The sequence below is a fragment of the Lacerta agilis genome, chromosome 5 (assembly GCF_009819535.1).
Source record: "Lacerta agilis isolate rLacAgi1 chromosome 5, rLacAgi1.pri, whole genome shotgun sequence".
Taxonomy (NCBI): Eukaryota; Metazoa; Chordata; class Lepidosauria; order Squamata; family Lacertidae; genus Lacerta; species Lacerta agilis.
In genome coordinates this window covers 54729615-54742557 of record NC_046316.1, presented here as the reverse complement: position 1 = coordinate 54742557, position 12943 = coordinate 54729615, and the positions used below count along the sequence as shown (strand labels likewise).

The 12943-nt window shown below is 48.5% G+C and overlaps 1 protein-coding gene across 2 annotated transcripts in view; it reads left to right on the top strand.

Moving 5' to 3' along the window:
- The first annotated feature begins 1232 nt into the window (after positions 1–1232).
- LDB1 (LIM domain binding 1) overlaps positions 1233–12943 on the top strand; it is a 64049-nt gene continuing 52338 nt past the window's right edge. For both annotated transcript variants that reach the window (XM_033149862.1, XM_033149861.1), the window contains exon 1: positions 1233–1442. In XM_033149862.1, coding sequence (XP_033005753.1) covers positions 1418–1442 — 25 coding nt within the window. In that variant the 5' untranslated portion in view covers positions 1233–1417. The remainder of the gene's footprint in view (positions 1443–12943) is intronic.

Sequence of the window (12943 nt, the reverse complement as noted above, 5' to 3'; positions counted from 1 at the left end):
TTGTACAGGGAAAAATATATGGAGGTTTCAGACAATGAGTGCTACTCCTGAGCAACTCTTCTGGAACATTTTTTTTAATTTTAATTTTAATTTTTCACAAAGATTGCTTTTAAAGTAGGAGGATGTGGTTTTTCTTTGATAATAAAGAACAAGATGCCATGCTTATAACTTGTGGGAAGAAACATTTAGGTTGCATTTTCCCTCCAGGAATAATTACTTTGGAATACAGGTAAAGGGGGGGGAGGGGAGGGAGGGAATTTTGTGTTGTTTGGTTTGGTTTTTTGATGTGGCTAACCCAGGCTCAGCTCTGAAACGTATTTGCAACAACCAGGGCTTAGTGAGTCCTGGGAAATGTAAAGTAACGATACAAGAAAAGTGTCGCCGCCGCCGAGCATTGCAGTGCGCCTTTCCTTCTTCGCCACTGAGTCATCGTGGCCGGTCCCCACACACCTCATTAGCAGGCCTTGCAGGATAGGTGGCAGGCTTTGCAGCAAACGAAACTACACAGGGCACCCTGGGCAGGGCAATGGAGACAAATGGTTTGAGAAATCGGGGAACGTGGAGAGGATCGGTGCAAGAGGCTGGGCCAACTGCAGCAGGGATTTGGTCGGGGAAGGAATCCTGCCTCGCTGCAAGGGGAGGGAGGGAATGGACGGCTCCCGAGGCTGATTTCTGATTTTGGAACGATTCAGCCCAAGCCACAAGTTCGCGCCTAAGCAAGATGCACGTGATCCCGTGCTTTTGCACCCCCGGCGCACACACATGTATATGCACGCTTGCAAAACATACCAGCACATGCCACCACACGAGAATACACACACACACACAGAGAGAGAGGCGAGCGCGCAGGCCAGTGCGCGCGCCTGCCTCGGCTCCCCTCCCCTCCCCGCGCGAGTCCGCCTAGGGTGGCTGCCGTGGCAGAGATTGGCGTGTTTTTCCCCATCTGCGTCACATGGCTGCCCCTCCCCCCCGTCCGTCCGCCCCTCCCCTCCCCTCCCCTCCCCTCCCCTCCCCTCCCTGTCGCGGCTCGGCGCTCGGCTCAGGTCACTTTGACAAGCTCGCGCTCGCTCTCCTCCCCCTCCGCCGCGCAATTAGCATATTAATCAGCCCCCGGGATCGGGATTCGGAGCCGATCGGAGCGCCTCGTCTACTCGCACGGCGAGGCCGGAACGCAGCGTAGCCCAGCCCTGGACTCGCCGACGGACGCCGCGAGAGACGCGGGATCGGGCTGCTGCTGCTGCCGCCGCCGCCGCCGCTCCGCTTGCTGCGGCTGCTGCGCTTCCCGGCGGCGAGGCCCCGCGATCGGGGGGCGGCCTTGCCCGAGGGCTCGGCCGGGGTCTCTCTCAGGGCGGCGGATGCCAGGGCCCCGCCGAGCGGGCACGTCGCACCTCCCCTGCGCCAGGCCGGGCATGTGAAGATGTCAGTGGGCTGTGCGTGCCCAGGTGAGTGCGAGCGCTCGGGGAAGCAGGGCGAGGGGAGAGAGGAGGGAGCGATGGGGCGTACATCCTTCTCGAAGCCTGCGGGAAGCGCCTGCCTCCCTGCCCCTGCCCGGGCCCCTCTGCAACGAGACGGAAAACAACCCCGCAGAAACCTCCTCCTCCCTCCCCTCCCCTCCCCTCCCAAGCAGGGGGAGCAATTTTGGGGATGGCGGGGTTTCAGCCGAGCATGAGGCGCGGGGACCCAGGTTGGGGGCTGTGGGGGAACCTGGCTTTGGCTCGGGATCTGTGTGCGCGCTCGCGTTTGCGGTAGGGCATTTTGCTTGCCACTAATATAGCTGGTATCTGGCCAGAGAGTAGGGGGGGGGCTGACGCGGTGTGCCCAGCGCTGAGGTGAATGCCTGTTGGAGTTGCTCCTGTGATGGGGGAGGGTCTCAGTGGGGCACTGTGCAGTTAAGAGGAATGCTGGGAATGGGGGGGGGGGTCGGGCTAGATCAACATTACAAAAATAGTTGTGGGAGGGACCTGTGCTCTGTGACAGCAGTGGCTGCGCGGGTACAGCTCTCCAGGGGTGTTAGGTTGTGGGGCGGAGGGTCGTCCTGTGGGGGTTGTATTCAGCAGTGGGGTGCCGATACCCTCAAGGGATGTTGCTTTGCAGCGCGCGAAGGTGTGCGCTTCTTCCGCCTCTACAAGGTTCTGTAATGTGCAAACGTCTCTTCCGTTTTTAGGATTACTAATTCCAGTAATTCATAGCCTGACAGTACTCAAGGATGTGGTTTATTGGGGTTCACTCCAGTTTGGTGAGGTTAAGCTTTGCCTCCAGAGTTGCTGTGGTTGTGACCACTTCTGGGGATGAGGAAATTGCTATCTTTATTATTATTATTATTATTATTATTATTATTATTATTTTGGAAGGGGGACTGACTGTTGCCCTGCAACTCTGTTCTTTTTGGAGAAACTGTTGAGACCACATGTTTGTTGGGTACTGTTGAAAGGGGTCTCTCCTCTTTGCCAAGTGCTTTTGAGTTGGAGTAGGGGAAGAGGAGAACTAGCTGGCTCGTTAACATAGATATTTATTGGTTTTCATTTTTGTATTATATTGCAAGTTGCTTTTGTTGTAAGAAAATTTAATAAATAAATAAATTGATCTAGCTGGCAGGCATTCAGCTCTGTGCCGACATGGGTCTTACTGTGCCATCAGAGTGAAAATTTCCAGATAAGCCTGCTCCAGAACTAGAGTGTTTTGTAAATTCTGGGTGCTCCTCAATATAGTATTATGCCCCACAACCATTGCTCCAGAGCTTTTAAAACACTTGCACATAAGTTGCCATAGTTGTGAAATGTGAAGCCAAGCAGGGACCCATCCCATTAGTGTTTGGTAAAAGACAGGTGCCAGTCAGGAAGGCTAAGATCTGGGATTGGGTGTGTCTGATAACTGAGGAATGCATGAAGTATTCAAGACTGCTGCTAAGAGGGAGCTGATGGCCATCCTCCATAAAGCATCAAGGATGGGTACTGATTCTCTGCAGACTGTCTGCTCCATTATCAGCACTCTTTGTCTAATGTTATCTCTCCAAATGCCATGAATGGTGGGGTGGGGTCAAACACCTTTCCCAGTAGGTTTTCTTCAAAGACGTGTTTTACATGACCATGCTCAACTCAGTTTCCAGCCCCTTTCCTTTTGGAACAATTGCTGCCCGTGGCTCCTCTTCTGCTTCAGCAGCCTGTGACACAATCAAGCAGATTGTGTGGGCGTCGCTGAAAAGTTAGGCTGCTTTCAGTAGGGAGCCTGCTGTGCTGCACCCACACAGCCCATGTTTTTTTTTGGGAAAACCCTTCACAGCAGAGGCCTAATTAATGACCTCCCATAACTGACAGGGAAGTGGCTTGACTGTCTGAGAATTTATACCTTACTCCTATAGGGTGCTGCGCCCCACACTGAGGTAATGCTAGTGGCCAGGTAATGTCCAACTGCTCCATCTCCCAGTGACACACCAGTCTGACCCAGATTTCCTGAGTGTGGGTCAGTTTACTCCAAGTGGGCATGGACTATTACTGTATATCTCCCAAGCACAAAGGAGCCCCTGCCTACTCTGACATTGGATCCCTGAGAGCCTAGCCTCTCAGATTCCCTCATTACCCACTACCTGTTGTCTGCTTGAATCCACTTCCCTGGCTTGCAGCAATCTCTGTTTCTAAACAACCCCCTTCCCTTCCACTTCCCTTCCCCCACAACCTCCTCCTCCATCTCCCGCTGGAAGCTGCCAGAGCAGCGGCTGCTTCCTCAAGCAGAAAGTCACGTGTTCTCCCTCCAAAGCCAGGCCAAACATTTAAAGCACCAGGCACAGCGTGGGTTTCTTCTACCTCTCCTCCCTCCAGGCATTCCTCCTTATCTAGCCCTGCATTGGCCCTTCCCGTCTGCTGGCCAATACAAGTGGGGTGGGGTGGGGGGCAGCCAGGGTACTCCATGTCCCAAGGAGCCTGCAATCTGCCTATTTAAAAAAAAGGTCTGCTGCTGCTGCATAATGCCTGGCTTTTCATAGAAGATCTTGCATTAAGCGAGATGAAGATTGATCCTCTCTGCATCCTTAGCTACATGGCACTCTTGTTTTCTTTCACATTCAAGGTTGGACCTGTGCGTACCAAGGGGCTTGTTAAAATCCCACCTCCCCAAGGTGTGCACAAAACAACAAATGCTGTGTTGTAGCCATGTCTTGTCCCAGGTGTTCATAGATGGCATCTTACAATTGGCCTGGGGTTCAGAAGGCCCCGTAGGAGAACCAGACCCCCCCCCCTGCTAGAATGGGCGCTGGCTATTTCCAGTGGCTGCAGAGGGGAAGAAAGCAGCCAAGGTTGTGCATGTGCAGCTTTTTTCATGCTGCAACTGTAGTTTTCCCCATGATTTTGCTCCTAGGAGCCCATAACAGACTGTTTATCGGAATATAGAACAAACAAGCTCTGGTTCTGGCCTCCTGCCAGCTAGAAACATTTAATGAACCTCTCACGTGGCTGCTCTTATGGAGGGGGGGGGCTGCATTAACTTGGAGGAGTTTCCAGCTGTGGGTATATTTGCCTTTAAAGGGGAAGCCATGGCATTTGTAAGTTACAACAAAAGGGTTGCCTCTATAGGGCATTTCTCCATGTGGTGTAGCTCTGTATTCCTTCCATTTTCTCTAGGACAGAAAGCAAGACTAGTGCCTCACACGCATCCTGTAGACCAGAGGGAAATATCTGATTCCAGTGTGCTTACTGAGTCTCTTGCCTTGCACCAATCCTTCCATGCCTTTCTCCAAATTCCTCCAGTTTCCCAGAAGCAGACATCCTTCTTGATTTTTTAAAAAGTGTGTGGGGGGGCGCGCTATAAAATGCACGATGCAGGAGAACCTGATGGAAAGCAGTGGTGGGTGGGTGTAATGATGATGTTGGTGCTGGGTGTGGTGTCTCACTGCCACAGTTGGGCCTGCAGGGTTGTGTTACGCAGTGCGTTGTGTACCATATGTTGACTTCCATTATGAAAATTCTTGTGCGATCAGGACACCGCAGTAGTTTGTGCAAATAAATGTGCTTGTGTGTATGTTATAAAGCTGTTTCCTATGAAGCTGCAATTGTTCAGATAAACAACTCTGCTTCAGAAAGGACTGGAAATGTTTAGTTTTGTAAAGTGTTGTGGTTTTGCAGCTGAAGATTGGCTGATAAACCTGAGTTCCTGGCTTCTCCGTTGGTATATGGCATGGTTCACTTGCCAACACCATTTTGATCCCACCCCCTCAAGGAGTACTTCAGGGCATCCACAAAAATAATATATTGGCTTTTCTCAGTGTAGTAGTGCTGGACATAGTGATACAGGGCCCTGCAGAAGTTCTTTTGGCTTTCTTGGAGAGATTTCACAGTCTTTTTCTTTGTTATAGACAACAGTCAATCGTTGGGTTAATAAGGAGAAACCAGAAGACGTTCCTCCCATACAATTCCTTCCCATGTTTTCTCTGCTGTTTGCTTTTTCCTTTATTCTTTAAGGCATTTATACCCCACCCTTCAGCAAAAAACGGCCCTTGAAGCTTCTTACAAAAATCAGTACCAAGTTCTTTCTCATTGTGGCTTTTAAAAACTGGCATATGAAAATGTTCTTTTGTTTTTTCCCCCTTTGACTTCCAGTGCAGTTGCAACACAAACATTTCAACGGTTGCTATTGTCTCACCTGGTGCAGAAAAGTGGTCTAGAACATAGGTGGGGATAGTATGATGTCCTGCCTTTCTGCATTGCTTGCCTTGCAGCCACCTGTTTACACTTCTTCCATTACCTGTAACACAATCCCTTATGTTATTATTTGTCCAACAGTTGGCATTAACCTTTTTTTGTTTGTTTGTTTGTTTCACTCATTAAATTTTAATTTCATTTTATTTATGGCACTTCTCAGATTTTCCAAATTTGTAAAGCAGAGTGTGGGGGGGGGGAGGATACCCGACACTGCTCACTAGTTCTATGCCAGGGACTGGGCAGCTCTAATGTGCCACCCACTTCCACCTTTGCTCTCGCATTTCAGGACGATAACAGTTTGGAACTACAGTGATAAACTCACTCTTAGCTGATTGCAGAAGAGCAGTGCCTCAATAGCACTAAAGAGCCATAATGAAGAAGCACCTTGGGTCATTGCAATGCTCTTATTTGCATTTTCCCATACCCGCAAAGAATAATTGTATAAGTGATTTTTCCGGAGATAGGAATGCAAGACATAGAACATAGGGAGCTGTTGTATACTGAGTCAGACCATTGCGTCCATCTAGCTCACAGGTTGCACTGACTGACAATGGCTTCCTAGAATTTCAGGCAGGGAGTCTTTCCCAGCTCTACCTGGAGATGCCAGGGATTGAATCTGGGGCCTTCTGCATACAAAGCAGATTCTCTGCCACTGAGCTATGGTCCTTCCCTTTTAAGGCAGAGGTGGAATCCTTTCCTTCCCATTACTTTCACAAGTCAATGTTACAGCTGATGGAGACTCTATTACTGATTTCTGAAGGTGACATTGCACAAGAAAATGGGAACCAAGTGTCTTGGGCCACCTGGTTAAGTGGATTTGTTTTGCAAAGGAGATGATACTTAGCTACAGTCGTACCTTGGATCTTGAATGCCTTGTGACTCAAACGTTTCGGCTCCTGAATGCTGCAAACCCAGAAGTGAGTGTTCTGGTTTGCAAACGTTCTTTGGAACCCAAATGTCTGACGTGGCTTCTGTGCCTTCTGATTGGCTGCAGGAGCTTCCTGCAGCCAATCGGAATCCGCACCTTGGTTTCCAAATGTTTTGTAAGTCGAACGGACTTCCGGAACAGATTCCGTTCGACTTCCGAGGTACGACTGTATAGTGGCTCATATTGCCTCAGAATTATTCTCTGTTCTGAGCCCTTCAGATGGGATGGATATACATCCTTCAAATTTAAGTAAATAGAAATAGGTTATGGTTGCTTTGTTTCCCTTCTCCTACAGAATTTAGAATAGGGGTCAGCAAACCTTTCCAGCAGGGGGCCGGTCCACTGTCCCTCAGACCTTGTGGGGGGCCAGACTATATTTTGGGGGGAAAAGAACGAATTCCTATGCCCCACAAATAACCCAGAGGTGAATTTTAAATAAAAGCACACATTCCACTCATATAAAAACACACTTATTCCCAGACCATCCACAGGCCAGATTTAGAAGGCAATTGGGCCGGATCTGGCTCCTGTACCCATGATTTAGAATATGCTTGAGCAAGGAAAAGGGAGAGAAGCAGTCTGTTGTGGGAGCACTATAGTGGCAGAGTGATTGGAGCTGGGGGCCAAATAAGCAACCTGGGTAGAGCTCAAAAGTTCTCCCATTACCCCTGAGAGCTCTAACCAAAAGCCTCTTTGCTTTCTGAATTTTCAGCAGTCTTTCTCCACAGTTGTGAGGACCAGAAACTTAATTTAAAAAAAACAACAAGAACTGTATGAAAGCTGAGATGCCCAGTCCAAATAACATGCAATATTGATAGCACTAGTGTATTTGTCCTATCAGAGCAGTTTTTCCTTAGGCATTGAACACTTCTGCCTTCACTCAAAGGGGAAGTACTGCCTAATGAAATTATCAAGTGCAACGGAGTAATTCCTGGTTCTTCTCCATTTGAATCACCACTGAATAGTCAGGCTATTTATTAGGCTACATAGGATTTAAAGTGCTCCAGATATCCAAATGGCCTCAGAGAACATGCACAGACCCTGATTACATGACTGCTGGCTGACTTGAGATTGTCACAAACCATGTGGCCATTGTTAGAAACTGGGATAGAAATGGCTCCTAGGACATGGGTCGGCAATGCTTTTTATTTATTATTTTGATAAGCATGAACTAATACGCAATTCACATAAGTGACATATTGTTAATATATTTTTAACAGAAATTGTTAATAATGTTTAATTTGGTGTTTACAATAAAAATATTGGTACTATACTTCAGTTTTCAAAACACTACTGTTTATTACTAAACTCCTCAACATATTGTCTATCCTTAACCTTAACATATACTTCGAGCCTTCAAAGCACATACATTTCAGTAATCCTTGAGTGTCAGCCAGGTGCAAAAAAATGGCACCCAGATTTTTGAGGTGCTTGCAAATGGATAATCTTTAGATGCAAAATGCACCTGATGCCCTGCTAATTTCAAACCCTGCATGTAGCCAGGGATGGCTTCTGTTGGGTTTGTGTGTGTGAAAAAGAGGGGTGGCGGCAGCTCTTCAACAGATATTTGAAATTCCTCCTTTCTTATGAGGTTATTCGGTACTGTGAATACTTCCCACAAATATCTGTTGATGCTCAAGAGTCTGGGAATTTGCTTCATGCCCCTCTGTCCACAGCTAACAATCCCAAAGACCCCATATTACCTTTAGGCTACTGTCAGATGCTTTCCATGAAGATCAAGGTGCTACTAAGTATAAACAATAGGCAAATGTTGCCTCTGACTCCCAAGGGATTATTGGTGAAGAACATTCTTTTGTGCAATTCACCACAATATTTAGGACTGGAAAGTCTACTCCTAACCCTTGGGAGTAACTGGTCAGGGATGCTTGCATGGCAAATGGAGAAGTTTGTTGTGAGTAGAAGAAACAGGGCAGGTGCCACATGGTGGCTTCAAGGACATTAAGTATAAGATGGAAGAGGCATCAGTGGTGCTCCTTATTGGAGTGAGATACACTGCTGGCCAGAATGAGAGTATTTTAGTAGCATTATAGCAGCAGGAAACTGGGTCCTTTTAGTAGACACTTGTAGAAAGACTCATCTTGCTTGTGCCAAGAAAGAGGTGGCAATGGACATTCCCAGTGGGGAGAGGAAACGACTGCAGCAGCAACTTTGTAGTCACAACCTGGAATTTAATGTACAGTAGATAGAAACACAGTTGTATGCTGATTACATGGCGATAAGGCCGGAATGCAGGTACATTCTCTCTGTCTCTGTCTGCCTGTCTGTCTCTCACACAGAGAGAGTCTTTCTCCTTCCCAAGCTTTTGAGCAGCTCTTGATCTCTGCATGCACTTGAAAACTCCATCCTTTGCAAAGAGAAAGACATGTTTCACTCGGGTAGCCTTCCTATGGCAAACTCTAATATGGAAAATGTGGGTGTAGCCAAACAAATAAAAGTATTCATGGGATCGGGACGTGGGTGGCGCTGTGGGTTAAACCACAGAGCCTAGGGCTTGCCGATCAGAAGGTCGGCGGTTCGAATCCCCACGATGGGGTGAGCTCCCATTGCTCGGTCCCTGCTCCTGCCAACCTAGCAGTTTGAAAGCACGTCAAAGTGCAAGTAGATAACTAGGTACCGCTCCGGCGGGAAGGTAAGCGGCGTTTCTGTGCGCTGCTCTGGTTTGCCAGAAGTGGCTTAGTCATGCTGGCCACATGACCCGGAAGTTGTACGCTGGCTCCCTCGACCAATAAAGTGAGATGAGCACCGCAACCCCAGAGTTGTTCGTGACTGGACCTAATGGTCAGGGGTCCCTTTACCTTTACCTTTATTCATGGGATCTGTTAGGTCCAGATGGGTCTGTGATTGTCCATCTGCTCCAAGAGACATAGTCAACAGAGGAAACCACTTTATACTGAAGCAGACCACTGGTCCATCTAACTCAGCATTGCCTACCCTGATTGGTAGTGATCCTCCTGGGTTGCAGGCAGGAGACATTCCTAACCATTCATAGAGATGCCTGGGACCTTGAACCATGGTCCTTCCCTCAGCATGACTAGGGCTGTATGTTAATTCTGTTGTAAAGTAACCAGCAACTGGAAAATTCCACATAATCCACGGATGTGAAAGAGACCTAGGAGATCCATGAAGCAGATCCTGTGGAAATTGTGCAGCCTCCACACAGGATGCCAGATGTGACTTCATGAGGCTGGAAACAGAATACTGAACTAGACTTAAGTTAATGATGCTACTGCAGTTCCAGTTTGTCTCAGCAGTGGATGCTGGAAAAGATGACAGGATACATAGCAATCAGAGGGAACTTTCTTATTGTCCAAGCTAGGAAGGGGCGGTAGATGCTGGTAGGGATTGTTTTCAGATGAAGGTAGGAGGTTCTAGGCAGGGCTGTTGCTGCACCTGGATGTAATAAGGGTTGGCAGTGAGAAGTAGTAGTGAGAGATTGCTTGATGGAGCCAGTGGGTGCTGGAGCAGTGGGTGCCTGGTGCGGGGTGAGTGAGCTGCTGTGTCATACTGGGCCATGATTGGTGCTTTCCCTGTGTGCACTCAGAACTGAAGCAGGAGTTAATTGGGAGCTGTCACATGCTGGGTGCATGTGAGCCTTTGCCAGCCACGCTGCGGCATCTAGCTCTGCTCTGCCGCTCGGCTGCCCAGGGAATTCACCAGCCAACCAGCTCTGAGACAAACACAAAGAAACCTCCGTGCTGCCAGCCTGGGGGCACACACTGCGCAGCCTGGGCATGCACCAGCCTTGGGAATAGGGAGGGGGCAGGCAGGGCCTTGGAGGGAGAACTGCAGGGGGCAGGATATGCTTCCTACTGGGGCAGGCTGGGGCTGGAGTGAAATTGGAATTCCCCTCCACCACCCGGCCAACCCTCCTGCTGTCATTCAGACATTGCTTTCAGCAGAAAGAGCCTGCGTCTAAACTCACTCGCAGCTCCCTTCACAATCCAGCCATCTGCCCTGCATGTTTTGAGAGAGGAACTTTCCTAATGCATGCGCTCTTCCTCCACAGTCTGTAAGAAGGACCTTTTTTTCTTGCAATAGCTGGGGAGGAATTACATGTCATGCACAACTGCACATAACAAAACACTATTAGGGTAAAGTAGTTTCAGGAGGGAGGCTCCTTCCAGAGAAGAGGCAGGGAGGCATGAGGAGGATCCCCTTCCCCCAGCTGTCATTTTTCTGTTGCAGCTTCTGCCTCCCCCAGCCACTATTCCTATGGGCTTCCAGACATAAGTTTGCAAGGGTGATCTTGCTTTTGGACCAATGTGGGGCAGCAGCAGGTCAGGGGAGTTGCATTAGGAAAGTGCCAGGAGGGGAAAGTGCTAAAGACACCCCAGCATCCCAGTGCTCCAGTTTGCCTGCCCACCCCAGGAGGTGCTTTGCTCATGAAGTTTTGTTATGTGTTTTTTGGAGGAGAGGGTAACGTGTATCTCCACCCTTGCAGATGATGTTGGTAAATTTTGCCATGTGGCCCCAACATACACACTGGAAAGGAATGGAATAGAACACAGCTCTAGGGGCGCTCCTATGCAGAGATTAGGGCAAGGGGCTTTGTGAGTCTTATACACGATTGCATGTGGAGGGAGACTCAGCATTAGAGGTAATAAGCAAGTTGGAAGACCTGTGTGAGGAAAAATCTGCACATATATTCTGCCAAGATGCGGAAGCAGCATCCTGCAACCCAAATATTCAAGTTGCAGTTACTTGAGGTTAATTTAGCAAGCCCAGCCAGGAGGGCCCCCCAAAGATGCCCAGGATCATTACCCTTGCTGCTGCAGAGCAGCTCCTGTGGAATATGAAAGGATGCATTAGGCACTCAGCTGCAGGTTAGGCACAGTCTGCACACGGATGCTGAAGATACACGAGGCTATGCAGGGCATAATGGAATAATAGCAGGTGGTGGTTTAGACGGGCTGATGGGATGACAAGGCCGCACCTCTAGATCATGTCCCACATAAGGCACCTGAAGGAATAACATCTTTTTTTTTTTTGAGCCAAGCCTTTTCTCTTCCTCCTCACCTGGATTTTCCTGGCAAGTTTCTCCCCCTCTCCACACCTTGTGCTTTACCTAGAATGGTGCACCCCGCCCATCCCCTTGGTGCCTGGGCACCCATCCCTGTGAAATGAATCCCTTCATGACTTGGGGGGGGCAATTAGGCTCCTAAAGGAGGTGAGTCACAAGTATGATTCTGTACTTGTGGGTGGGCTCCGTTAGGTATCCCCAAGCTAAGCTGCCTACTTTCCTGGCTGTTAATTTTTGCACACCATGATACGGGTGCAATTATTTTGCCTCCTCTCTGGCCTGGTATATTCTGCTAGGGGTGTTCAGCTGCCAAAGCTACCGTTTTACTGCAGAGGTGCACAGACCTCAGGCCTTCAGGTTCCATTTTGTTTTCCACTAGAACTCACCAGCCAGAGCCAGGTGAAAAAGAGTGTCTCATGGAGGTGGCTGAGAATTAATTGGCAGAGGTTGCCTTTGAGCACATGATCAGTCCAGGAATTTTATCAGAACCAGAACCAGGATCACATCTTTTCACACACAGAAACCACTCCTAGTCTCTCACCAGCGGGGCGTGAGGGGAGGTGGAGCCTTGTTGTTGTTCTTAGATAATTGGAAGTTTTTCCTGATCTACCGGTACTCCAAATAATCCAGAGACCTATCCGTAAAATCCAACCTACTTTCTGCCCACCTATGCTTTACTATAAGTGGTTATCATCACCGTTAGGTCCCTTCCGCACCCAATTGGTCATAAGGGTGGCCCAGGATGCAGCTTTTGTTTGCCTTCTGTCCTGCTGGAGGGAGGGAGGGCCCAACATTTGGATTGAAAGCCTAGTGTTAACTCTAGCAGATCTTTTTGTCTAGTCTGGAATAACCCTTTGGTTATGCACCAACAGGGTCACTAATGTGGGTTCAGATCCACTCAGTTCACTAGAATGAATGAACAGCATGTGGTAGAAAGCATTTTACCATGTTTTTAGTACTTTTAAACTATGCTGGCTGCTAGTACAGTGAGCTAAAGTGTTAAGAGGTAACTACTCTACATTTAGTGATCTTAATAACGGGTCTGTAAATGATGGTGGGGAACTGCTGCCACCCTTTCCTAAACCTAGGACAGGAGTTGACCTAATTGTCACCTAGTTCATTTCTGCTCTGGGACATGATATTCCATATCAGCAGTGTGCCAAAAACTGTCTCTATGTATACATACATACATACATACATACATACATAAATGTATACATCCACCCACCCACCCATCAATCCATCCATATGAATATGGAAACTTCAAGGCAGCTTATTTAAGCA